This window comes from Anopheles stephensi, chromosome 2 (assembly GCF_013141755.1).
Source record: "Anopheles stephensi strain Indian chromosome 2, UCI_ANSTEP_V1.0, whole genome shotgun sequence".
Classification (NCBI taxonomy): domain Eukaryota; kingdom Metazoa; phylum Arthropoda; class Insecta; order Diptera; family Culicidae; genus Anopheles; species Anopheles stephensi.
The window spans coordinates 74,583,301-74,608,910 of NC_050202.1; the positions used below are offsets into that span (position 1 = coordinate 74,583,301).

General features: G+C 50.5%; 6 protein-coding genes across 7 annotated transcripts in view; 3 read left to right on the plus strand and 3 right to left on the minus strand.

Annotated features, from left to right (window-relative positions):
• The window catches only part of LOC118505795 (NADH-quinone oxidoreductase subunit B 1-like), a 1,121-nt gene extending 539 nt beyond the window's left edge, over nucleotides 1–582 (plus strand). The window contains exon 1 of the mRNA XM_036042128.1: nucleotides 1–582. This exon is cut by the window's left edge and continues 539 nt beyond it. Within this exon, the coding sequence (XP_035898021.1) occupies nucleotides 1–241 (241 nt within the window). The 3' untranslated portion in view covers nucleotides 242–582.
• A 70-nt stretch (nucleotides 583–652) lies between these two features.
• Nucleotides 653–4,585, minus strand: LOC118505793 (poly [ADP-ribose] polymerase). Its single transcript, XM_036042126.1, has 4 exons — nucleotides 4,138–4,585; nucleotides 3,721–4,066; nucleotides 2,556–3,653; nucleotides 653–2,472 (listed from the first exon to the last, which is right to left on the minus strand). The coding sequence occupies exons 1-4, from the start codon at nucleotides 4,394–4,396 to the stop codon at nucleotides 1,173–1,175; spliced, it is 3,003 nt and encodes a 1,000-aa protein (XP_035898019.1). The 5' UTR covers nucleotides 4,397–4,585; the 3' UTR covers nucleotides 653–1,172.
• Nucleotides 4,586–4,997: 412 nt separating this feature from the next.
• LOC118505833 (SAP domain-containing ribonucleoprotein) lies at nucleotides 4,998–6,687 on the plus strand. 2 transcript variants are annotated; one of them, XM_036042189.1, is made up of 4 exons: nucleotides 4,999–5,093; nucleotides 5,150–5,213; nucleotides 5,326–5,419; nucleotides 5,491–6,687. In XM_036042189.1, exons 2-4 carry the CDS (start codon nucleotides 5,184–5,186, stop codon nucleotides 6,372–6,374), a joined length of 1,008 nt encoding a protein of 335 aa, XP_035898082.1. In that variant the 5' UTR covers nucleotides 4,999–5,093; nucleotides 5,150–5,183; the 3' UTR covers nucleotides 6,375–6,687. The 2 variants fall into 2 exon arrangements, with proteins under 2 accessions (XP_035898081.1, XP_035898082.1); XM_036042188.1 differs by having other exon boundaries at nucleotides 4,998–5,213.
• Nucleotides 6,688–6,983: 296 nt separating this feature from the next.
• Nucleotides 6,984–9,228, minus strand: LOC118505832 (probable histone-binding protein Caf1). Its single transcript, XM_036042187.1, has 2 exons — nucleotides 8,713–9,228; nucleotides 6,984–8,626 (listed from the first exon to the last, which is right to left on the minus strand). The coding sequence occupies exons 1-2, from the start codon at nucleotides 8,732–8,734 to the stop codon at nucleotides 7,359–7,361; spliced, it is 1,290 nt and encodes a 429-aa protein (XP_035898080.1). The 5' UTR covers nucleotides 8,735–9,228; the 3' UTR covers nucleotides 6,984–7,358.
• Nucleotides 9,229–9,325: 97 nt separating this feature from the next.
• LOC118505835 (dynein heavy chain 6, axonemal) lies at nucleotides 9,326–24,469 on the plus strand. Its single transcript, XM_036042192.1, has 14 exons — nucleotides 9,326–9,654; nucleotides 9,749–10,017; nucleotides 10,091–10,396; nucleotides 11,722–11,880; nucleotides 13,123–13,661; nucleotides 13,736–15,581; nucleotides 15,670–16,946; nucleotides 17,024–17,621; nucleotides 17,696–20,059; nucleotides 20,126–20,267; nucleotides 20,351–21,087; nucleotides 21,164–21,430; nucleotides 21,504–23,979; nucleotides 24,043–24,469. The coding sequence occupies exons 1-14, from the start codon at nucleotides 9,652–9,654 to the stop codon at nucleotides 24,388–24,390; spliced, it is 11,331 nt and encodes a 3,776-aa protein (XP_035898085.1). The 5' UTR covers nucleotides 9,326–9,651; the 3' UTR covers nucleotides 24,391–24,469.
• LOC118505834 lies at nucleotides 24,415–25,360 on the minus strand. Its single transcript, XM_036042190.1, has 3 exons — nucleotides 25,089–25,360; nucleotides 24,668–25,013; nucleotides 24,415–24,592 (listed from the first exon to the last, which is right to left on the minus strand). The coding sequence occupies exons 1-3, from the start codon at nucleotides 25,279–25,281 to the stop codon at nucleotides 24,478–24,480; spliced, it is 654 nt and encodes a 217-aa protein (XP_035898083.1). The 5' UTR covers nucleotides 25,282–25,360; the 3' UTR covers nucleotides 24,415–24,477.
• Nucleotides 25,361–25,610: the final 250 nt, after the last annotated feature.

Here is a 25,610-nt window from a genome sequence, read left to right on the forward strand (position 1 = left end):
ACGGAAAACGTACGACCAAATGCCCGAACCGCGGTGGGTCATTTCGATGGGCAGCTGTGCGAACGGCGGTGGCTACTACCACTACTCGTACTCGGTGGTGCGTGGCTGCGATCGGATCATACCTGTCGATATCTACGTGCCCGGATGTCCACCCACGGCCGAGGCTTTGATTTACGGCATTCTGCAGCTGCAAAAAAAGGTCAAGCGCATGAAAACGGTGCAGATGTGGTACCGGAAGTAGATCAGCCAGCAAGGATTTTCATTATTAATTAACCAGCATTCAGCAATAACTCATTTTAAGATGATTGATATTAACCGTTCGGTGTACGGGTGACGTGATTAGCCATTGCTTTTTGTACTTAATAAAATACTTATTCCTATTTTTTAAATACCCGCTGAATCATAATTGATGCTTATCAGTATACCTGCTCTTCCATGTGTAATGAGTTTAAAATGCCGACTCCATAACACACGACGCAACTACACGCTGATGCAGCATTTTCCAGGGTTAAAAATAGCATGTTTAGATAAACTCCTGCGGGATATAGAATAACCGCATCTGATGTGATCTGTTGTGTGGGGGTCAAGCTCTGGGCCGGGCCTCTAAGGGCGGTGAGAAGAGATTGCTACATCAAACAGAAACCGGTTTAACTGATTTCTTAGAACACCAACCTTAACTATATTTCTCCGTTATCAGTATTAGCATGGTTCCGGATTATGCGGTAACTTATGTGATTAATATCGAGTATATAGTCAAATACGCCTTTTCCTGAAACTAATATTTTGTTGTTTTAAAGCATATTTTAAATGGTTTCTCCGGCAATTGTATTCGAATGCAAACATTTTATCATTTAGAACGGCTAAAGGATAGTGTTTGAATTGATACTTCACAATGCAGTCATCGTCTTATACGAACGGTATGAATAAATCGATTAGAATTTAGTTTCACCTTAAGCTTTCGGCATTACATGACTTGTGGACGTAAGAGAAACAGATAGCGTATACAGTGCAGTATGGTAAAAACTAGCAAAAAAACGACCATTTCAGTGAGATGCTTGGAAAAATCAAACAAAGTAAAACGAAAATCAACAAATACGACGCAAACATTCAGCTCTTGTCGTCCATCTTTACGCAGACCACCACAGGGGTAAAGACCACCACTAACGTTGGGCTTAGTATTTGTACTTGAAATTCATCTTGAACAAGTACTGACAGCTGACCTGTCCCACGTCGTACACGATGAATTCGTTGTACAGCAGCGAGCTCTTTACCTTCTCGTCCGACACACCCTTGCCCATCGGTATCTCTACCCCGTCCGGCCGGATGTGCGATCCGGTCGGATCGGGCTGGGTGCGTCCGATACCCTTCACGCTATGCTTCCCGGTGGCCAGCTTCGTCACGTAGTGGGCCTGCAGATACTCTTGCATATCGCCGAGTGCTACCTCGCACAGCAGCATCAACCCGGTCGAATCGACCATGTTCGTGCAGCAGTAGTTGGCCGATTTCGATACCATGTCGGCAAAGTAGATACCCTTGCCGAACATGTAACCCGTCACCGGCGCTTCCGGTGGGGCAATTTTCAACCCGTGCGTTAGGATACCGGCAAAGTTGGTCAGCCGAGAACCGTGCCAAAGGAGCTTGCGGTTGTGCAGCTTCTTAAACGGCTGGTAACGGCGGTCCTCGCCCTTACGCTTAATGCGGAAGATCTCGGCAATCTCCAGATCGTACGATTTGTGCGTCTCCGCGTGCGTATTGCGCACGTACTGTTCGAGCAGCGTAAACTCTTCCGAATCACGTGCCATCGGTTCAATGACCGTTTTCAGCTGTTCGTAGTGCGCATCCAGCGGATTCTTACCATCCTTGCCTGCCTCGTCCGAATCGTTTAGCAGCGAGTAGGCAAACTCGATCTCCATCAAACTTTCCAGCATCGTTTGCTTGTCCTTTACCTGTTCGATCGTATCGAGCACGGTGACGGACGAAACGCCAAAGTTGTGCGGAATGAACGAGTAGAATCTGTTCGAGGCATCGATAAACTGAGCGTTTGTGCCACCGGTACCGATTAGGTTCGCAATTTCCGACAGCACCTTCATGGCCGATTGCAGCTGACGCTTGGACAGCTTGCCGAGTGGCATCTTTTCCATGTCGAGCTCGAACTCCAACATTACACGGTTCATTGCGTCCACGTCGAACAGCATGCGAACCAGCTCCTGCACTGCCGGGGCCAGTTTCGATTTGATGCCGCTTTGCTCCGTCAGTCGCTTCGTCTTTGTTTCGCTGTAGTCGATCTCGATCGGATAAAACATGCCCGGCATCTTGTGGTACTTTGCTTTGTGGCTAACCCAATCGTTGTCGGTCTTTTCCAGGAACAGGTTCTCGAACGCAGTCATGGCGTCGTCTGCCGTGTTGTAGCTTTCCACCTTTGTACCGCCGATCGTGGTACCAATGCGTCCCCAGGCACGGAACAGCCAGTATCTGAAAGAGGTGGGGTTTAAAGAAAATTTGATAACGCTCACGGAATAGGCCACGCATTGAGCTTGCCCTAACGCTTTACTTACTTCTTTTGCTTATCGTCCTCCAGCACTTGCAGTTTGTAGAACGAGTTCTTGTCCGACTGAATGTCCACCTTGTTCAGGACGCAGTTGTAAATGACGCGATCGTTCTTGTACACGTGCGCCCTATCCGCAAGATTCGAGTCCGGATCGACGACCAGCCCACTCTTAACCTGGAGCTTCATCTTGGCCGGTACCGACTTCTCGTAGATGCTCTTCTTCGAGCGAGATTTGCTTTCCTCCTCGGTTGGGATGCGCGTCTGCGGATCCGAACCCCAGTCGCAGATGGCACGGCTAGTGATGAACGAAAGCGCACCACCGCCCTGCACATCGTCCAGGAACTCTTCCGGCACCACCTGAATCTGCAGTTCCTTCGCTTCCCGCATGCGGCTGCTCAACCGTTCCACTTCCTCCGGCGTGGAGATGATGGCAGCCGTATGGCTAGCAATCTTTGTCACCACCTTACCACCCAGCTTTTGAATTTTCAGTTTCAGTTGATCCTTCGGGGTGGCCGTTGTACCCAGTATGACAAACTCCATGTTGTAAAGCGGAGGCTTCTCCCGCTTTATCCTCGGTTCCGAGGGCAATTCTTCCTCTTTCTTGACGCCCTTCATGGCGGTGTTGACGCTCGGCGGTACAAACCGAAACACGCGATCGCTTATTTTGGACTTGAACCGCTTCAAGAATGAGTATTCCGTCTGCAGATCGGTCGGGATTATTGTCTTCTTGCGAGGTGGTGCCTTTTCCGCGTTCATGCACTTTACCCACTCGGTCAGATTTCCCTGGCAAACGTAGGAAGCTTTCTGCAGCACATATTGGCCACGGCATTTCGAGCAGCGCTCTAGTGCACCGAACAGCATCGCATCGCAAACACGATCCAGTACCGGATCGTTACCCTCCGGTATGTCCTGATCGTTTTGGGCTAGGATTTGGATCAGCTCCGCCTTCTTTACCCCGAGCGACTTCAGCTTGTCGCGTATCTTGTAGAACGCCTTTTGCTGCTCGGCGATCTGCTTCTCTTCGACTGATTCGGCCGCTTTGTCTACTTCATCCTTAACCTCTTCCTTCACCTTCTTCGACGGTACATCCTCCGCCTTGATGGCGCTGTACAGGAAAAGAGTACAGTGTAAACTTATCATATATCATATCATTATAGAGGTCGAATACTTACGGCAACAATTTCTTCAACGTCGACTGATCCTCCGGCTTCATCGAACGGTAACCTGGCAACGATTCGGCCTTCTCGAAGTAGCCTAGATCGGAGCGCAGTTTAGCGAAACACTCGGCATGATGCCACAGCGGTTGTCCGCCGTACTTCATGCCCACCTCCGTATCGTACACGACCTTCTTGATGCGCATCTCGTCCTTCAGAATCTTCAGCTCGCATCCGCGACACATGGCCCGGCCCGAGGCAGCATACTCCACGCCATAATCCTTCAGCGATTGTGTTTCGGCCGCGGTACGTTTTTTTCCCTTACCCTTGCCCGCCGCAGGAACGACTCCCTTCGCAAACAGAGCTACAATTCGACGGAAAAATAAAGTTTCCACTGGCTGTCGCTACACCAACGCTCTGCGCCGCTGTACTTACCAATTGCGTCGCGGATTTTCTTTTGATCCTCGTAGCGCAGTGCCTGAAAGTTAGCTACATCGCCCTCGGTTGTCGGTCGCTGCTTTTTGAAGAAACAATCCTCGTGGTACCATTGGGCCACCTTGCCATCGTACATCGCCGACTGAACCATCGCCGCAATCCGGAGCACATCCTTGTCGATCTTTTGCTTACACAATCGACAGGATGCCCGGTTGCTCTTGGAATATTCCGCCAGAAACGGTAGCTGCTCGGCGTCCATCGTTTTCTCTACGCGGCCGATAGGATACTACGTTCGACGACTTGTGCCAATCCCGTACACCCTTTCACGAAAACGGAACTTTACAGGCCAAACATGTACTGGGCTGAATTTACAAGATTTTCCCGGAATATGGGATCGCGAGCGAGTGTGGCGGTCTGCATTTGACAGCTGTTGGTGTGGCGCCAAATTGTCAGGCTTCGGTTATTTGAAAACACATGTAAACAACGCACTCGCCCAACGGCCAACAAACGCTCTCGTCATTCTGAATTGATATTGCTAAAATAAATAAATGGCAACGTATGATGATTAGAGAATGCATTAATTTAGTTTATTCAATCGAAATAAATAGAAATGACGATTGTGTCGAGCTCTATCCTCGATAGATGGAAGAATCTACAGCCAATCATTATTGTTTTTCTTCTAAATCCTCAGCTATAATGGTGACGTGCATTTGTTAAGTAATGTAAAGTTAACTTAAACCCCATAAAACACTATTTTTATCCTAAATTCTGAAATAATCGTGTTCGATTTTCATTTTCCGTGCGTTTATGCTCGGCGCATTCAAATGTATTCACCTTGGCAATCTTCAAACTTCAATTTGCTCCTGTCAAAAACGTCAACTCAAAACAACAATCAAGCCATCACATAAAAGTTTCTCTTCGTGTGTAGAAACACTTTTACTTTATTAAACAAATCGGTAGGATTAGCCCCGAATCTTATCAAAAGTAGTGTTTGACTTTGACCCATTCTCAGCTGAACGTTCGCGAAAACACTTAACCGCCGCAAAATGAGTGATAGTGATGTTTCCAAGATGAAGGTAACTAGGGACGCCGCCATAGCCGGGCATCCGCTAAGCAAGCGCTCTCCGGCTAGGTACAAAAACTGTCTCGAAAAACGCATATTATTTTCGTTCCTTTCTCCGGCTGCAGGTTGCGGACCTGAAAAAGGAACTAAAGGCACGAGGTCTAAGTGTGATGGGCAACAAGAACGAGCTTGTAGATCGGCTACAAACTGCATTGTTGGGTAGGTCATCGTAGCATCGTGGTGTTTCAGTTGTTTGTGTACCTGGTGTGAAACTCTCGCATCTTTTACAGATGGTGGCGATGTATTGGAGGATACGGCCAACTCAGAAGATCTGCTAGACGACGAGCTCAATGATGATCTGCTGGATGAGGACAAAGATCTCACCGACCCGGTGGCGGAGGAGGAGCAGATACTGAAGTCGCCCACGCCGAGCGAAACTTCGAAATCGATTTCGCCCGACCAACCACGAAAGCCGGAAGACGAACCGAACCAAACCACGGACAAGTCCGACGTGCCAGCGGCAACCCCTCGTAAGATATCTCTCAAGCGAAACATTTCCATCACAAAGCCCACACTTGCGTCGGACGCGGCCGGCAGTCCGCTGGCTGAAGCACCGAAAGCACAAAGGCAACCGTTTTCGACTACGTCATCCAGCGCTGCCAACAGTGGAAGCGATGGGGAACCGGAAAAGAAGGTTGTCAAGCTTGGGCAGCTTACCGCGCTGGAACGGTTGGAAATGAGAGCGAAAAAGTTTGGTGCCACCGCGACGGGAGCATCGCCGCCGTCCACTACTCCTGCCGCGTCCACCACCACCACCACCACCAACAGTACCACCGCTGGTACGGACAAAATGCAGGCTCGTGCGGCAAGATTTGGACTGACCAGCTCGAGCAGCATTACAGCGCCAAACAATAGTACACCGGCGTCCCTGGATGCGTTGAAAAAGCGTGCCGAACGGTTCGGTTGTTCCGTGTCGTCTGAAATGAGCAAACTGGAGCAGGAGGAAAAGCTTGCAAAGCGACAGGCTCGGTTCGGTCAGACGGCGGCTACTACCGGCACACCGGCATCTAACGGTGCCGCCGCCGCCGCTGCCACCGGGAAGGTTTCAGCTGCTTCGGTGGATTACGCCGAAAAGGCAAGGTTAAGATTGGAGCGGTTCAAATCTGCCGCCTAAGTGCGAAAGAATCTTGATTTTCCCCATTTTTTCGGCGAAACATCATACTTTTATGCAGTTTGTCAATAGTGGTGTATCGTAAGCTTCATCCGGGGGTGAGAGCGTGTTCGAGCAGGAATGATACGCGTGGCGGCTCTGTCTCCGGAGCAACTGCGCTGCGGACGCAATGACAAACAGGTACGACAGAATGAGCTACAATTTATTGTAAAATAAGACAAAACTCAATGATGTAGAGCGGCGTGTCAGTAGTGGCAATTGAACGTTAGTGTTTTTTTTTCAATCCATCATTAAATAAACTTAATATATAATGGAATTGCTCATTTTTTCTACGGAATTTTATAATGGTCGCCAAAACTCGGAATGATTCAAAATCTATTGCTATATTCTCTCCATGTCGAACGTTAGCAGCTCACTCACTAGGCCGATGGTCCAAAGGTATAGCCGGAAAGGATCGTCTATCGATCCCCAATCTACAGGCCAGCATGACCTAACAGGTTAGTAAGTCAAGAAGAGACCACCGACACAGATCATAGTCACACTCCGTCTTACAATCTAATGTTCAATGCCTTCTGTTTCCATGGAAACGGTTTCATCAGACGGGTTGAGTCGTTCAGTTCCACTCCGAGCACGTTCTACATTGAAACAATAGAAGGTACTTCAGAGTTTGATTTTATTGAATGTTACCGAGTACTCCTTGCGCCATGCAGTTGGTACAGATCTTCTACATATTAGGATTGTGTGTGTGTGAGTTGTGTATGTCCGTCAAATGAACTCTTTTATTTCAAACATATGCTGATACAGTAAGCTCATGCACTCCGGCGGCGCGTTATGATTGGGAGAAGGATCGCCATTATATACCGCTTGCAGTGCATAGAGTAAAATAAGAAAACGGAAAGATAACATAAATTCAGAACGAAACCGTTGTGACGCGCGATACAACCCTATTCAAATAATTATGCGAATGTATTAAAACACAAGTACGCTTTACGGTGCACCGGCCTCGATCTCGCTTGCCGGCACGTCCGGATCCTCGTCGTTGTACATGTTCTCCGCCATCTGCCACACCTGCATAATGTTGTCCTCCGACACGGAACAGATGACCCACGGTTCGTTCGGGTTCCACGAAAAGTCCGATATCTTGGCCGTGTGGCCACCGTGAATAAACAGCAGCTCGGGCGGTCCGTCTTCCGCGTCCTCCGCGCTCTGCTCCTCGCCGATCTTCGACAGATCCCACACGTGCAGCCGGCGATCCGTGCCGGACGATGCCAGGATCGTTTCGTTGTGCGGGGACCACTGCACCTGGAAAATTTCATCCCGGTGCGATTCGAACGAGTGTAGCTTCAGCTTCAGATTGCGCAAATCCCACAGCGCGACCGTCTTGTCAGCCGACCCCGTCGCCAGGATGAACTCCGAGTACGGGTTGAAGCTGAGGCAGTTCACCTCGGCCGTGTGTGCGTCGACCGTGTGGGACGGTTTCGAGGTGTTGTTGCACCGTGTATCCCAGATCATCAGCTTCTGATCGTCGGCCACCGAGCCGAACAGTGATTCGTGCAGCAAATGCCATGCCACGTCTTCCACCACCGCCGTATGGCCGGTGAATATGTTCTTCGCATCGATCAACCGATGCTCCTTCGGTGTGGCGTTGATGTCCCACAGACAGATGGTATGATCGTCACTGGCGGACAGCAGATACCCGTTCAGGTTCGGGTTCCACGACAAACCGTAACCCTCCTTCTGGTGTCCTCGCAGCCGCAGATCCGGGTGACATTCGCCGCTCGGTTCCGGCTTGCTCGGATGTTTCGTGTAGTCGAACACGAGCACATCGCTGGACGGTGTTTTGGTGGCGATCACGCACGGGTTCTGTGGCATATAGCGTGCCCGGTTCACTTCTCCCTCGTGGTTAATTTTGATCTCAATCTCGATCTTTCCCGACACCGATCCAAACCCGCCAAATTCGCCCTTCTCGTTGTCGTAGTGGCCCGTGTCGAACTGTGCATCCTCATTCGGCAGCTGCACGCTCGCGATCAGCAGATGGTTCTGCTCGTCGGATGTGTGCGTGCCGAGGATGAGCCGGTGCACCGAGTAATCTTTCCCTTCTGGCTTCGTCACGTCCGGCAGCCACTGGGCCGTTAGCGAGGGCCACTCGAGCGCGTGTGTCATGACCAAATCGTACAGGAAGGGAGTGTTTTTCTTCCAAATTTTGTACTCCTCATTGATGACACGCTCCTCGACCGCATCATCGAATGCTTCCGCTGCGAACGGGAGACACATTAATTGCACAAAACCGATAGTGTCAATGGGAGAGAGACAAAGGATCAAAACTGTTGCTTCCACTTACCACCATCTGCTCGATCACCCATTTTGATGCACCCTGGTGAGAATCAGCTCCAAAAACACCCGAAGTTCAGTTGTACAAGCTCCCGCCAATTTCGTTAACCTTGGCAAATGGACGAGAGCTACAGCGGTGCGGCGCTGTTTGGTTGATTTTGTACCTAGCAGCAGCGGCAAGTCGTTCCCGTACCTCTTTTTTCGACGCTACGTGCGCGCGCGTCTCTGTATGTGTATGTGTGTGCGTTTGTCAAAGCGGCGTTCGGTTCCGATAGCCAAAATGCCGAATAGCAAAGGTTCAGCCGGCGAAACCAAATCGCGAGACACACGGCAGCGAATGTGGCCTGTTTACTGGCTAGCTTTTGTACAACGACACGCGCCCACACTTGGTAATGTAATAAAAGCACATAAAATACCGTCCGGTGCAGCTTTCGCACCGAAATTAACAATTCTTTTCCTTGACGAATGCAGCACACAGTAGCACACAAAATGCCGCACTTTTGGAATGGCCAAAGTGTGTAGAGGAAAGGTGGGCTCGATTGTCCTGGTCAACTGTCAAAATGTTTCCGAATTCTCTACACACCTTGGTGATTTCGGCAGTTGCTGCGGATTATGCCGCATTTACACGGTCACGCATGTCCATAGCTGAAAAGATCCGCGATTTGTTTTCGTTTTGCTTACGAAATGATGTCCGTACACGGAAAATTGACTTTATGCTCGATTTTACTTAATTTTATAAGTAAAAATAAATCAATTTAAGTGACTTTTTCTTGAAAACCCGCCAAGTTCAGCTGCTCACGTTCAAGATGCGATCCCTGCCGTACGGTTACCATTGACAACAGCAACGGACCGCGTAAACAAAGTAAACAAATAAAAACGGTTGCGATCGCTAGCAAATACAGCTATCGTCCTTCAGGTGCAAGTATTTAAAAAAATCACTCTTCCGTCGATGGTAAGTTTTGTGATGTACTGCAAGTATTTTTAAGGTGATTCCCACACCATGCTCATTTTCTTTACTTTGTCTCTTGTTTATATTGATTGTAAAGAACGCCAACAGCAACGTGTATTTGGGAGAATGGTACCAGAAAGAGGCCGATCTCAACCGGCAGCTGGTGGTAAGCTTCTTTCCCAGCGACAACGCAGTGGAGTTGGTCGATCTGAAGACGCGCAAAACATTCCTGCGACGCACGAAAATCGAAGAGCTGAACGAGAATGATTTCTTCATTGGGGCGAAGCTGCTGATCTTCGGCAAGCAGATTAACATTCTCGATTATGGGGATGCCAAAACGAGAAACAAGAAATCGGACGAACAGCTGTGAGTCGTAGAGAGATGGTTCGAAATTATGAGGTCGTTTTCCTAATGCCTTTTTCCGTTTCTTCCCAAACAGTTCCTTCGGGTTGATCAAGGCGGAAGCATTGCTACACGTCGGTGAAATATTGACACGGATACACAAGGCAGGATTGGGCGTTCGTCGGCTGGCAATGCTGAAAATAGATGAAAACTATTCCTCAATGTTAAAGTCAGTCCGTTCGGAAGCTTCCAGCTTGAACTATCTGATGGACTGTATGCCTAGCCAATCGTTTGTCGCCCTGGAGATCATCGGAAACAATGCGTACAATCAGTACCGGGAGCTGTGTGGACCGGAATCAATTTCCGAAGCTAAACAGTGCGCCCCAAACAGTTTCCGTGGCTTGTACGGGGGTGACGTGTACTGTTCACGATCTGCTGAGGATGCGGCTAACGTACGTGAATGCTTCCCAGGAGAGAAAATCAACCTGACGCTAACATAAAATGTTCGTTTAATTGTAGGAATCACGCTTCATATTTTTAAACAACGACATCAAGCTCGTACTTCGCTCTTCGGCCCTGTTCACCAACAGTACGCTGTGCATCATCAAACCACACGCCGTCCGGGAGGGCAAAGCGGGCGAAATAATAACGGAAATTTTGCGCAAAAAATTCACCGTCACCGCTATTAAGATGTTGCGTTTCGAGCGACCCAATTGTGAAGAATTTCTTGAAGTGTACAAAGGGGTCGTCCCAGAATATGAGGTATGGTTTTTTACCGTTTTACTTAGCAATCTTTTTGCAGGTTTACTAATCACCAATTTTTTTTGCGCTCAGTCAATGGTAATGCAAATGATCAGTGGCGATTGTATGGCGCTAGAAATTACGAACAAGTACGATGATAACCGCAGCACATACCAAAGCTTCCGGGACTTTTGTGGTCCCATCTGCCCGGTAAGCGATAGAGAAATGAACCGCTTTCTGCTACAATGCTTTATGTGTGTGCGTATATTTTTTTAATTTTTTCAGGAAGTTGCTAAACTTACCAGACCACAAACGTTGCGTGCCATGTTCGGGAAGAACAAAGTCATGAATGCGGTACACTGTACAGATTTGGAGGAAGACACTTGCCTCGAGTTGGAATACATTTTTAAATTTCTAAATTGATGCTGCTTTACAGTGAGAAACCCACCCATTCCGTCCAAATAGTAGTGTAACGCCATATGCATGTATACTGTGCGAGTCCATTATGAAATAAAATTGTGTTTTAAATAAATTTTTAAAGGAATTAGTTAGTCCGCTCCGAGTAACGTTGGCACGCTATAACCGGCGTAAAAGGTTTGACCAGTCTTCGCGGGGTCAATCCTTCGGTGGAATTTACTTCGTTAACAGTACGCACTCGTTTGCACCCGAATCACTACTCAACAGGTGTGGCTGCTCTGGTGGTCGTTTTTGAATGTCAAGGTAACCGTGGGGGAATCGTTGCTATGGGAGTTATGTACATCATTCAAACATTTTTCGCTCAGTGTGCTAGCCATTGATACAAACGGTGGTTAAAGCGTTAATTCAACCGAAATGAATAAACCGACCGGAGCTAAGAAAGTAAAATCGGCCTTAACGAAGCCGAAAGCCGTTTTTACATTCGCATTGGGCGAGTAAGTATTAGCTACATATCTCCTGCAGAAAATAAAACACACACACACACACCAACACGCACACTGTCGTTTACAGGGAACGGAAGAAGCGGATTGCCGCCCGGACACGCCAACTGAACATACCCGTGCCGATAGATTTGGAGGTGCTGATCGACGAAAGAATTAAACAGCTGAAGGATAATAGCTTCGTGTTTCTTACTTACGCGTACTCCAAAAACAGTGAACATTTCACACCGTATAGTTTTCTGTAAGATATTTCAAAAACCGTTTCCCCCCCCCCCCCCCGCCTCTTCCACCTGGTTATAATGTTGTAAATATCTGTTCCTCAGGGAGGTCCCATTTAGCAAGGCGGACAAGCACGAGTACTTCACCGTCAGCCGGCACGGAGTCACGTTCTGGAGCGATGCGGAAAATCATTTTACCGAGCTCGATGCGTGGCTGTCGGACTATCGCAAGTACCGCAGGCTTACGGAGCTGGGCTTCTTTAAGCACTACCGCCGTGCGAAAGCGTTCCGCATCTGGCTGCGCAACATCCAGTGGTACAAGTATGAGAACGCGCGGGCAAAAATTGCGGCCAGCGCTTTCGTGGTGCTGCCACGGTTGGCCCGGGCACTGCTCACGATGCAGGACGAGTTTGTGCAGCTGGTAGGGTTCCGGTTTTTCGACGTGTCCGTGTCCGAAAATTGGCATCTGCCTTACTTCATCGAAACGCAGATGACCACCTTCGAGCAGGTGCGCGATCTACTTCAACAGCTGCGGCAAAAGATGCGTACGGTGTTGTGTAAGTAAGAAGCCGTTGCAGTTGCACCGAACTCAATGGTCAAAGAATTTCTGGTAATAAATTTTTTAGTTGATGCATGCTGTAATACACTCATCGACCGTGGGTTCTCGCCCCAAGATGAAGCGATCAACGTGACCAACAAGAAGAAGCTGAAGGACATGATGAGCTTCACCGAGCGGGCGAACAAACGTAAGCTGTGCGCTTTGCTGGCCCGCTTCCTTGCCTGTGCCGATCAGATGATGATCACGCTGCTGCATCAAATTCTGCGTGAGTCGTTCAAAAATCTGGCCAACGTGTTTTTGAACTTTATGGCAAGCGGTCCCTTGAGCGCGGACAGCCGATGCGCGAAGCCACCGTTCATGAACGTGGAGCTGGTGCTGAAACCGACGCACATCGATCTTGATCCATCGCGCGAAGTCACCACGCGCATGCTGGAGGACCTGAGCAATCTGGTAATGCGGACGGTTTACAAAATAGATCGTTTCCAAAGCGACACGTATTTCGACATCTACACCGAGTAAGAGTCTACTGCTGGGCGCAGCAAACGAAATTGTAACTGTCACATTAATCGTACGCTTACCTCTCCCCTGCTCCCACTAGACCGACCATTATGGGAAGAAAGGAGGACAGGCTGTGTGGAAATCCACCCAGCCTTGATTTCATCATACGCAACGATACTCAACTTTCCGACGATGTGAAAACCATATTCGACGGTATTGTCGAGGCGTACAATGGCGTCGATCGGTACGTACTTCAGTTCGATCGAATTCGCTTGTCGTACCAGGAAAATCTTGCCGTCGATCATGGCGTGATCAGGGGTGAAACGAATTTGGAAGTTCTTAAAATGTACTGCGAACGCTTTAGCAATCAGATGACCGAGCTGGAGAAGATCCGGGAATCGCATCCGCTGGGTTTGCTGCAGGTGAAACAGGTGGCGTTCCGGGAAGAGATTACACCCATCTGCCAGCAGCTGCTGGCGGTGCTGGACGAAACCATTCCCCGGCTGGCAATGGAGAAGATCAACTACGTCGAGCAGAAGGGCGAAGAGCTGCAGACGAAGCTGCTTATCGTGCCGGAGGAAACGAATCACTACATCTACTACTTCAACCATTTGGAAGTTTGCCATGAACATGTGGCGAGCTTGCAGAAGGAGCTCAGCTACGCTTACGAAGCGTTAAAAATTATGAAACACTACAGTGTTACCTTTTCGGACGAGGACAAAGACAAGTATCTGGGTAGGTTGGGATGCGTTGCCTTACTGGTTTTAAAACATTAGGGAGAACATAATGCGTTACTCTACCCGTTCTAGATATGGAGGAGTTTCTGAGTGAAATCAGCATTACGCTGGAAAGCAAACGGGCGCAAAAGCAGGATCTGATCAACAAGTTTGACCTGTGTCTGCAGGCGGATATTACGAAAATATTCTCCGAAGTCGAAGACATCCACGAGGAGGTGCTGAAGGAGTGGCTGCTCGATTTGGGATCCGATCCGGCCCAGGTTCGCGACTGCCTGATCGATCTGTCCGAACGCTTAACCATGTGCCAGCGGAAGGCGCAGGAGTATAAAAAGTATCAGAAAGAGTTTCGCCTAGAGGTGACCCGGTTCGAGAAGCTGGATCAGGTCATCAACGAGGTAAAGCTGCGCCAGATCCTGTGGGACAGTGTGCAGCAGTGGAAGGAGTCGGTGGAGATATGGAACGAAATACACTTTCACGAGCTGAGCATGGACGAGGTGGAAGCGCTCAACACCAAGATCCTGAAGAACTGTGCGATGCTCGATAAGAATCTGCCGAAAAATGACATCATCCCGAAGCTGAAGGCGGAAGCGGAAGAGTTTAAGGACAAGATACCGGTGCTGGGATTTTTGCGCAATCCGGCTCTCAAAACGCGGCACTGGATCAAGATCGAACAGATCCTTAACCGCCATCTGGCCGAAGAGACCGAAATCTATCTGCACACGTTCGAAGATGCCAACGCGTTCGAAGAGGACGTAGCGGCCGAACTGATGGAAGTGTCGAACATGGCCAGCGCCGAAGCGGGCCTAGAAACGTTGCTGAACAAGGTGGAGAATGCATGGAAGGAGCTGGAGCTGACCGTGATCAGCCATCGCGATCATCGGGACGTGTTTGTGCTGGCGGGCATCGACGAAATCCAAACCGTGCTGGATGAGTCCAGCATCAACGTTAGCACGGTGGCCGCCTCTAGACACGTGGGTCCTATCAAACCGAAGGTAGACGATTGGGTATCGCAGCTCGATCTGTTTTCCCGCACGCTGGACGAGTGGATGCAGTGCCAGCAGTCGTGGATTTATCTGGAAGCCATATTTTCGGCCCCCGACATCCAACGCCAGCTACCGCACGAAACGCAAATGTTCCTGCAGGTGGACAAGGCGTGGAAGGATCTGATGCGCCGCACCCAGAAAGCCCCCCTCGCGCTCGGTGCCATGACGGCCGAAGGTGTGCTGGAGCAGCTTCAGATCAATAACGGATTGCTGGAAAAGGTGACCCGCTGTCTGGAGGCGTACCTGGAGGTGAAGCGGATGGCGTTTCCAAGATTTTACTTTCTGTCCAACGACGAGTTGCTGGAGATACTGGCACAAACGAAAAACCCGTACGCCGTACAGCCTCACCTTTCCAAGTGCTTCGATGCGATTGCCAAGATTGAGTTTGGCAGGAAGAAAACGGACGCGGGCGAATCGGTCATGACCAACGACATTATTGCGATGATCTCGCCGGAAGGTGAACGGCTCACGTTCGGCGTCGGTTTGAAAGCGCGTGGTGCTGTCGAGGACTGGCTGTCGAAGGTGGAAGAAGCCATGTTTCTGGCGGTGAAGCGCTACATGCGCCAGGGCATTCGGGTTTACGGGTTGAAGGATCGTTCCTACTGGATGCAGGAGCATCCGAATCAGGTTGTACTGACCATTTCCCAGCAGCAGTGGGCAGCGGACGTGCACAACATTCTCGACGGTGGTGGCAACGTGGACAGGGGGATGGAAGAGTTTCACGGCCAGCTCACCAAAAATTTGACCGTACTAGCTGCGATCGCACGCACCAAAATTTCCAAACTCGTGCGCAAGGTGCTGTGTGCGCTGATCACTATCGATGTGCACGCGCGCGACATGATCGCAGGAATGATCGCGAAAAGGGTGCAAAAATCGTAAGTACCTGTATGCTGCAACTCACTGTGTGTGTGGCATAACTCTCGTCTGCTTGATAATGCTCTACACTGTTGTGTCCCATTACAGCACGGATTTTGAATGGTTAAAAATGCTACGCTACTACTGGATGTCGGAAACGGAGCTGATAGAAACGAAAATGGCATCGGCCAATCTGCCCTACTTCTACGAGTATCTCGGTGCGGGCGGAGTGCTGGTCATTACACCGCTTACCGACCGGTGCTACCTGTGCCTGATGGGAGCGCTTCAAATGGATCTGGGCGGTGCACCAGCCGGACCGGCCGGTACGGGCAAAACGGAAACAACCAAAGATCTGGCCAAGGCACTCGCCATCCAGTGTGTGGTGTTTAACTGCTCCGATGGGTTGGATTACAAAATGATGGGACGGTTCTTTACGGGGCTGGCCCAATCGGGCGCCTGGTGCTGTTTCGACGAGTTCAATCGCATCGATATCGAGGTGCTGTCGGTCATTGCTCAGCAGCTGATTACGATACGAAATGCAAAGGCTGCCAAAATGAAGCGGTTTCTTTTTGAGGGGCGCGAAATACGGCTCAAACCTTCGTGTGCCGCTTTTATCACGATGAATCCAGGGTACGCCGGTAGAACCGAGTTGCCCGACAACCTGAAGGCTTTGTTTCGACCGATCTCAATGATGGTACCGGACTACGCGCTGATCGCGGAGGTCATCCTCTACTCGGAAGGGTTCGAGGGATCGAAGATACTGGCCAAGAAGATGGTGCAAATGTACAAACTGTGCAGCGAGCAGCTGAGCCAGCAGGATCATTACGATTTTGGAATGCGCGCGGTCAAGAGTGTGCTCGTGATGGCGGGTGCCCTGAAACGTGCCTCGCCTGATCAACGGGAAGATGTGACACTCATTTCGGCGCTGCGTGACTCCAACTTGCCAAAGTTTCTGGCCAACGATGCTGTGCTGTTTAATGGCATACTGAGCGATCTGTTCCCGGGCGTCGATTTACCCGAACCGGAACGGGGAGAGCTACAGCAAGCCATCGAACAGTGCATGATCGATCGCAATCTGCAGCCGGTTCCGGAGCTGGTGCTGAAAACGCTCCAGCTCTACGAAACGATGGTGGTCCGGTGGGGTGTAATGCTGGTTGGCCCCACCGGGAGCGGTAAAACGACGGTGCTTCACATACTGGCCAATGCGTTTGAAAAGCTGCACGCCGAAGCCGTTCCCGGCCCACTGTACCGTCCGGTGCGCATACAAACGCTCAATCCCAAAGCGATTTCGATGGATGAGCTTTATGGATTCGTAAATTTGGCCACCATGGAATGGCGCGATGGGCTGCTTGGGCTGGCTATAAGATCCGCCGTGATCGTAACGGGTTAGAGCATCCGTATCCTTGGCCTTATGCCGTAATTTGCGCAACCCGCACTAATGTCTTCTCATCTCTTTATCTAGACGAAATTCACCAATGGGTTGTGTGCGATGGGCCAGTCGATGCGGTGTGGATCGAGAACCTCAACACCGTACTGGACGACAACAAAATGTTGTGCTTGGCCAACTCGGAACGCATCAAGCTGACGAGCTGGGTGCACATGGTGTTCGAGGTGCAGGATCTGGCGCAAGCCTCCCCGGCCACCGTCTCCCGGTGCGGCATGGTGTACATGGATCCGGTACACCTCGGGTGGTCCTCGCTGGTGAGATCGTGGCTCAATTCGGTCCAGCATCTGCATCTGGATGGTGACCTAAAGTCGCACGTACTAGCGCTGTACGAACGGCACTACGAAAATGTGACCAAGTTTCTGCATCGCAACTGCAAGTGGAGCATTCATCAGGTGAACATCAGCAAGCTGACGATGATGACCAAGCTGCTGTATCTGCTGCTGCAGGAAACGCAAGGATTGCATCTGATGGAGCGCGGCGAAGCCAAGCATTACATTTTCAAAATGTTCACCTGGAGCATGCTGTGGTCGTTTGGTGGCAATTTGCTGGATGAATCGAAGGTACAGTTCGAGCAGTACTATCGGACGCTGCAGAACGAGGAAGAAATAGGCCTGTAAGTTCATTCGTACGTAGGTTTGGAGGAGTGCGGTACTATAGCTTGCTTGGTGGTTACCCCCTTTCTTCCAGTCTGCCCAAGGATACGCTGTGGGATTTCCGCATCAACACGAAAACACGCACCTGGGAAAGCTGGAACGCAATGCATCCCAAGTTTGTCTACAATCCGTCGGTGCCCTATTTCGATCTGCTCGTTCCCACGCTCGATACAACCAAGTATGGGTTTGTGGCGGAAATGCTACTCCACCACCAGTACCCGGTGATGTTCACCGGTGATACCGGCGTCGGAAAGTCGGTACTTGCCCGCGAAATCCTAAACCGACTGATGCAACGTGACGTGATACCGATCTTTGTGAACTTTTCCGCCCAGAGCGAAAGTGCACGCACGCAAGAGATCATAGAATCCCGGCTGGAACGGCGCAAAAAGACCCTTCTGGGGGCACCGATTAACAAGCGGATTGTAGTGTTCATTGACGACGTCAACATGCCGAAGCTGGACCGATACGGAAGTCAACCACCGATCGAGCTGCTGCGCCAGTTTGCCGATTTCCGTGGACTGTACGACCGGGAAAAGATGTACTGGAAGGACATTGTGGATGTAACGCTTGGGGCGGCCTGTGCACCACCGGGCGGTGGTCGGAATGTGCTGACGGCACGGTTCATTCGCCACTTTGCCCTGTTCTCGTTACCCTCGCCCAGCAGTGACACACTGAAGACGATCTTTAAAGCCATTTTGGCCGGTTTCTTGAACGAGTTCAACATGGCGATCAGGCCGCTGGCTGACCCGATCGTTGAGACGGCTGTGGCAGTGTATGAACGCATATCGGCTGAGTTGTTGCCGACGCCGAAGAAGTCGCACTACGTGTTCAATCTGCGCGATCTGTCCAAGTGTGTGCAGGGAGTGCTGCAGGCCGATTCGTCGAGCTATATAAATCCGATACAGCTGATGCGCTTGTTCTACCACGAGTCGCTGCGCATATTCTACGATCGGCTGATCAACGAGGAGGATAAGCTTTACTTTAAGCAATTGCTGCAGGACTGTTGTGAAAAGTTTTTCGAAACAACCGTTGTGCAGCCGGAGGAAACCATCATGTTCGGCGACTTTATGGTGTTCGGACAGGCGGCTGACGATCGTGTGTACGAGGAGATCAAGGAGATGAAGAAGCTGAAGTCGATCTTGGTGGACTATTTGGAGGATTATAATGGCACGGTTGGGTCGGAGATGAACCTGGTGTTCTTTGCCGATGCGGTCGAACATATTGTGCGGTTGGCGCGATTGCTGCGCTCGGAACGAGGCAACGGGCTGCTGGTCGGGGTGTCCGGTATGGGTAAGCAGAGCCTGGCAAAGCTAGCGTCCCACATCAACGGCTACCAGTGTCACCAGATAGCGCTGCGGCGCGGTTACGATCACAGCTGCTTCCATGAGGATCTGCGTCGTATCTATTGGATTGCTGGGGTGCTGAACAAGCCAACCGTTTTCCTTATTACCGACACGCAAATCGTGCATGAGGCGTTCATGGAGGACATTAACAACATTTTGAATTCCGGCGAAGTGCCGAACCTGTTCGAAGGCGACGAGTATGAGAAAATCATTCTAAACTCCAGACAACCGTGCATCGAGAGTGGATACGCGAACCAGACGCGCGACGGCATTTTTGAGTTCTTCATCAAACGGGTCAGGGCAAACCTGCATGTGATTATGTGCATGAGCCCGGTCGGCGATACGTTCCGGGGTCGATGTCGCATGTTTCCTTCGCTGGTGAACTGCTGCACGATCGATTGGTTCGTGAAGTGGCCCGCCGAGGCGTTGCGTAGCGTAGCGATCGGTTCCCTCAAGGATGTCTCCGATAACGAGGTGCAGTGCAAGCATCTGGCCCAAATCTGCGTCATGATACACGAGAGCGTGGAAAGCATTTCCGAACGATTCTATCGCGAAATGCGTCGCCATTATTACACCACGCCCAGCAGCTACCTGCAGCTGCTGAACCAGTACCGGGTGCTGGTCCAGAAGCGGATCGATTCGATCGTACAGAAGAAGGATCGGATCGCCAACGGGTTGAGCAAGATACTGGAAACGAACCAGGTGGTGGCGGAAATGGGTGAGGAGTTGAAAAAGTTCGTTCCGATACTGGAGGAGAAGTCGAAAAACATGAAGGAACTGCTCGCGAAACTGGACAAGGACAATGCGATGGCGGAGAGCGTGAAGAAGAGTGTGGCGAAAGATGAGGCGGAGGCTAAAATTAAAGCATCCGAAACGCAGGAGATTGCTGACGAGGCGGCGAAGGACTTGGAGATCGTGATGCCAACGCTACAGGCGGCACAGGACGCGCTTAAATCGCTTAACAAAAACGACATCAATGAGCTGCGCGTGTTCCAGAAGCCACCGAAGCTGGTGCAGTTTGTGATGGAAGCCGTGTGCATCTTGCTCGGAGCGAAGTGAGTTGGTGTATTCAATTTGTCTTTGGTGGACCCAATCAGCAATATAATGTTGTATCTCCCCAGACCGGACTGGAACACGGCCAAGGTGGTGATGTCGGATGTGAACTTTTTGAAGAAGCTGGAGGACTACGACAAGGAACACATTTCCGAAGCCATCATCAAGAAAATTAAGACATACGTTGACCATAAGGATTTCCAACCGGCGGTAAGTGGTGCCACATTTCGAGTTGGCCAAATTCGAATACTATCTTTCTCTGTTTTTGTTTCTCACTATCACACCACCGAAAGACGATTGAGAAAGTTTCCAAAGTGGCCAAGTCCATGTGCCTGTGGGTTATTGCCATCGAGAAGTATGCCAAAATTTACAAGGTAGTAGAGCCGAAGATCAAGCGCCAGAAGGCAGCGGAACAGGAGCTGGGCGAGGTAATGCAGCTGCTCAAGTCGAAGCAGAGCGAGCTGGCGGAAATCGAAGCCAAAATTACCATGCTCATGGCAAACTTGGAAGAGAAGAAGCGCGAGATGAAGCTGCTGCAGGATCACAACGATCTTACCAGCGCTCGGCTAAACCGTGCCGGTCGGTTAACGTCAGCCCTGGCCGACGAGGAAGTACGGTGGCGCGAGACGGTGAAGCAACTGACGGCGGAACATTTTGCCGTACCGGGCGATGTGCTGGTTGCGTCCGCGTACGTCGCCTACCTGGGCGCCTTTCCCATCGACTACCGCCGCACACTGTCCGAAATTTGGGTGTCCGAGTGCAAGCGGCTAAACATTCCGAGCAGCCCCACCTTTAGTCTCGTGCAAATTCTGGGCGATTCGTATCAGATTCGCCAGTGGAACATGTACGGGCTGCCGCGCGACGAAATATCCGTGGAAAATGGTATCATCGCGACGGAAGGTGGTCGTTGGCCGCTTATGATCGATCCGCAAGAGCAAGCTAACCGCTGGATACGCAACATGGAGTCCCGAAACGAGCTGCGCATAATCAAGCTAACCGATGGGAATATGATGAGAATATTGGAAATTTGGTTAGTACATGTTGCGAAATGATTCTGTGAGCGCTTGCTCAAAATTACAATTTGAATGCTTGCTCCTCTTACACAGCATTAGGCAGGGATTTCCAATGCTGATCGAAGATGTCCAGGAAACGTTGGATCCTGTGCTGGGAACGGTGCTGATGAAACAGATCTTTCTACAGAACGGCCGACTGATGATCAAACTGGGCGACGTCGACGTGGATTACGATACGAACTTCCGACTCTACATGACTACGAAGCTCCCGAATCCACACTTTCTACCGGAGATTTGTATTCAAGTTAGTTTGGTCAACTTCCTCGTTTCGAGAAGCGGTCTGGAGGATCAACTATTGGCGTAAGTAGTGAAGCTCGCTTATGTGTGTGTGTGCATAGCTAAATGTGCCTCATCCATCGGTCTGATTTTACAGCGAGATCATCAAGATCGAGCTACCGGAAATGGAGAAGCAGCGTAACGATCTTATTACGACCATCAATGCAGATAAGCAGCAACTGCTGCTGCTCGAAGACAAGATACTGAAGGTGCTGTACAGCTCGCAAGGCAACATTCTCGATGATGAGGAGCTGGTAGAGTCGCTGAACGAATCGAAAGAAATGTCTACCATCATCGCCGATCGGCTCATCGAAACGGAGCGCACAGAACTGAACATTGCAGCCACACGCGAAAAGTACCGCGTGCTCGCCGCACGTGGCGCCATTCTGTACTTCGTCGTAGCCTCACTGTCCGAGATTGATCCGATGTACCAGTTTAGTTTGCGCTACTTTACCCAAGTGTACTGCTCCGTGGTTGAGCAACCGCACGCCCGGATGGATCTGCCGGAGCGCCTTGCCACCCTGCTCGAGGATATCACCTTCACCGTGTTTGCCAACATTTGCCGGGGACTGTTCGAGAAGCATAAGCTGATTTGTGGATTTTTGGTAGCGTTTGCCATCTGCCGCGAGGCGCAACAGTTTTCGGACGAAGAGTTTAGCTTTATCGTGCGCGGACCATCGCAGCGCAAGTTTTCGCTCGAAGGCAAACCACCGTTCCTGACGGATAGTCAATGGATTGCCTGCTGCTTTCTCGAGGTGTACGATTCGGTTAAGTTTGCGGAGCTCACAAAGCAGCTGCACCGGACGCTGCTGATCCGTATCGAGGATTTCCAGGAGGATCTTTGCCTTGCACCTGTTCCCGCACCGGCAGCGATCGATTGGAACGCAAGGCTCTCGGTTTCGGAGAAGCTTATGCTGGTGGCAGCGCTTAAGGACGAATTTCTGGTGATTGCCGTCACCGAGTTCATTCGCCATGCGCTGGGAAAGCGATACACCGAGCCACCGAAAAATACGAGCCTAGCGTCACTGTACGCGGACATATCGCCTACCATCCCGCTCGTGTTCGTGCTGTCGGCGGGATCCGATCCGATGACGGCGCTGATCAAATTTGCCCAAGAACGGGACTGTGTTGAGCGGCTGCACTCAATTTCGCTCGGCCAGGGCCAGGGACCGGCGGCGGAATCTCTTATCGAAGCCGGCACCCGTGGCGGCCATTGGGTGTTTTTACAAAACTGCCATCTTGCCACGTCCTGGATGGAGGCGATGGAGAAAATCGTAAACCGAATCGCGATGGGATTGCAAACGGTCGATGCCAGCTTCCGGCTGTTCTTGTCATCCATGCCGGTACGCACCTTCCCGATCAGTGTGCTGCAGAACTCGGTGAAGGTAACAAACGAACCGCCGAAAGGGTTGCGATCGAATCTGGTACGTTCGCTAACCGAGCTGGACCGTAGCTGGTTCGAGTTCCATGTGCTCGGAGCACAGTGGCGAGCACTGGTCTTCGGGCTTTGCATGTTCCACGGTGTTATTCTGGAGCGGCGCAAGTTTGGTCCACTCGGGTGGAACATAACGTACGAGTTTAGTGAGAGCGACCGCGAATGTGCCCTCCGCACGCTGGATATCTATTGCGATCGCGAGCAAAGGGCGCCGATACCGTGGGATGCGCTGGAATACATCAACGGAGAGATAACGTACGGGGGGCGTGTAACGGACGTGTGGGACCAACGATGTTTGCGGGCAGTGCTGAAACGTTTTTCTTCCCCCCTGATCCTGACCGACGGTTACAGCTACAGTGGGAGTGGATTGTACCGCTGCCCCGCCGGCGACGAAGCACGCAAGATCGATGGATTTTTGGAGTACGCCGGCCAGCTGTCCATACACGATCCGCCGGACATATTCGGCATGCACGAGAATGCAAACATCATTTTCAATCGGAACGAAACGTACTTCTTCCTCAGCACGCTGCTCGAAAGCCAATCGGGTGGGGACAGTTTGGGTGAAGAGGCGATGGCCGCCATGGACAAGATGTGTTTGGAGAAGATTGATTCGATTCGCAAGGCGGTTGCTCCCAGCATTGGATACGACGAGCTGCATCCGAGTTTGCTGCAGCGAGACGCCAAAAATCGCATTCCCTCACTGACGACGGTGTTGCTGCAGGAGGTGGACCGGTTCGATCGGCTTTTGTCCGTACTGCACGGTAGCTTGCGCGATCTCGAGAAAGCCATTCAAGGGTTTGTGGTAATGTCGGAGAGTTTGGAAACGATCTACCGAGCATTCGGCAACAATCAAGTACCGCAGGCCTGGCACTCGAAGGGCTACCTTTCGACGAAGACGCTTGCCAGCTGGGTGACGGATTTGCAGCATCGCATTGAGTACGTACGGAGCTGGTGCGTGGAGGGGTTGCCCATCTCTTCGTGGGTTTGTGGTCTGTTTTTCCCACAATCGTTCCTCACAGGGACGCTACAGACGTACGCTCGCAAGCATAACGTTCCCATCGACACGCTACGGTTTGATTTCGAAATAATGAGCGTAACGTTACATCAATCGGCGATTTATGAGGATCGTTCCAAGCAGGTAAGCTACTAAATTTCTGTTACACGTGTGCACGAAATAGTGCTAAATGTTGCTCCGTTTTAGGGCACTAGCGAACTGTTCCAAAATCTGAACCCTCCGGGTGATGGAATCTTCATCCACGGCCTGTTCATTGAAGCCGGTCGGTGGGATCCGGCAGAGGGAGGTCTCTGCGATGCTAGGCACCGGGAGTTGATTGCCCATCTGCCCGTCGTGTGGTTAAAGCCTTGCACGGATCTTACGGTAGGCAATCGCTACGAGGCACCACTGTACAAAACGAGCGTACGAGCGGGAGTACTATCGACGACCGGGCAATCGACCAATTTCGTACTATCTGTACTGCTTGATTCAGAACTGCCATCCGATTACTGGATTTTGCGGGGAACTGCTCTCGTTACATTAATAACGGATTAAGCAGTACCGGTACGGTAGTCTTGCTCTGCAACTAATGTGCTTTCAAATTTAAATGCATTTATTATAATAATCAGAAAAACCACAGCCTTATTTACTATTATTACCTAGCAAAGTGTTGACGTTGGCCGCTACCTCCTTGATTGCTTTGACGGCATGTGGCGTGCAGTTCGTAATCTCATTCGCTATTAACTTGTGTAGTAATCTGAAAAGAAAAGAAAAAACACAATAATTACATCACTCGGCTATCTCGGTAAACTCCTCGCTCATTTGTACGCACTCGGTTTTAAGCTGCATGGAACGTGCCTCGGCGTGCTTCAGTTCGACGTTGTTACGTTGGTATGGTCCGGTGCGGATATCGGCACAAGCTTTCATGAGCTGCAATTTACGCACTTTCAACTGTGCCAGCTTCTCCGTCAGTTCCTGCCGTTCTTGATCGAGCTGAAGATTGTTGTACTGTTCCCGGAACTGCGTTGCAGACAGTTCCGCTAGATCACCACCACCGCTGAAGCGCTTTGCTTTCTCCACGAATGGTCGCACTTGCTCGGTTATCTTGCCTTCAACGAACTTGCCAATAGATATCCGCTCATGGTAGCTAATATCAACGTTACGTATGTGATCTAGCCCTGTACGGTGGGAAGCAGAACTTGAGCTTGTTTGAATCGCGGTAAGGGAATGGGACGCATTTCGAGCGTACTCACCCAAAGGCAGATCTCCGTCATGTTTGTACATTGACAGTAGCGCCCGGCTTTCGATTGATATGGGAGCATCGGATTGTTTCAGCAAGCTGATAATAAGCGATGTACGGTAATACTTTAGCAGTTCCTGTTTCAGTTCGTCTTGGTGCGTAGCTATAAGCTCCGTCTGATTCATGAGGTAACGAGAATCTTCCATTTTTTGTTGCTAGTTTCTACGCTGACAGTTTGCCGCAGTTCCACACAACTCCGAGAACGTTTGTTTTGTTTTTGAAATTGTCTGCCGTTGGTGGGTGAAGCAAGCCCTATTATTTCATCCATCGATGCAAAAGAACAAAGTGCTTTGCCGAGGTATTAGAGAAGTTGCCACTACCCAAAAGCATGCAAATTGAGGAATATGTATTTTAATTTAATAATTTAAACTATCCTTCAGTTGGTAAATGAATTCGGAAGAACGTATCGTAAATTAGTGGGTGCGTGAAATGATCTCATTTTGAGAAGACGAATGACATGCTCGCTGTCATGGCT

Coding starts and splice junctions, on each gene's coding strand:
- LOC118505832 (XM_036042187.1), bottom strand. CDS start 8,734: ATGGGTGATCGAGCAGATGGTG. Junction 8,627..8,712: donor GGGTGATCGAGCAGATGGTG/GTAAGTGGAAGC, acceptor TCCCGTTCGCAG/CGGAAGCATTCGATGATGCG.
- LOC118505833 (XM_036042188.1), top strand. CDS start 5,184: ATGAGTGATAGTGATGTTTCCAAGATGAAG. Junction 5,214..5,325: donor GTGATGTTTCCAAGATGAAG/GTAACTAGGGAC, acceptor CTCCGGCTGCAG/GTTGCGGACCTGAAAAAGGA. Junction 5,420..5,490: donor GCTACAAACTGCATTGTTGG/GTAGGTCATCGT, acceptor CATCTTTTACAG/ATGGTGGCGATGTATTGGAG.
- LOC118505793 (XM_036042126.1), bottom strand. CDS start 4,396: ATGGACGCCGAGCAGCTACCGTTTCTGGCGGAATATTCCAAGAGCAAC. Junction 4,067..4,137: donor GAAAATCCGCGACGCAATTG/GTAAGTACAGCG, acceptor GTCGAATTGTAG/CTCTGTTTGCGAAGGGAGTC. Junction 2,473..2,555: donor GAGGACGATAAGCAAAAGAA/GTAAGTAAAGCG, acceptor CACCTCTTTCAG/ATACTGGCTGTTCCGTGCCT.
- LOC118505834 (XM_036042190.1), bottom strand. CDS start 25,281: ATGGAAGATTCTCGTTACCTCATGAATCAGACGGAGCTTATAGCTACG. Junction 25,014..25,088: donor TGACGGAGATCTGCCTTTGG/GTGAGTACGCTC, acceptor CCCACCGTACAG/GGCTAGATCACATACGTAAC. Junction 24,593..24,667: donor TCCATGCAGCTTAAAACCGA/GTGCGTACAAAT, acceptor TTTTCTTTTCAG/ATTACTACACAAGTTAATAG.
- LOC118505835 (XM_036042192.1), top strand. Junction 13,662..13,735: donor GGACAAAGACAAGTATCTGG/GTAGGTTGGGAT, acceptor TACCCGTTCTAG/ATATGGAGGAGTTTCTGAGT. Junction 15,582..15,669: donor GCGAAAAGGGTGCAAAAATC/GTAAGTACCTGT, acceptor GTCCCATTACAG/CACGGATTTTGAATGGTTAA.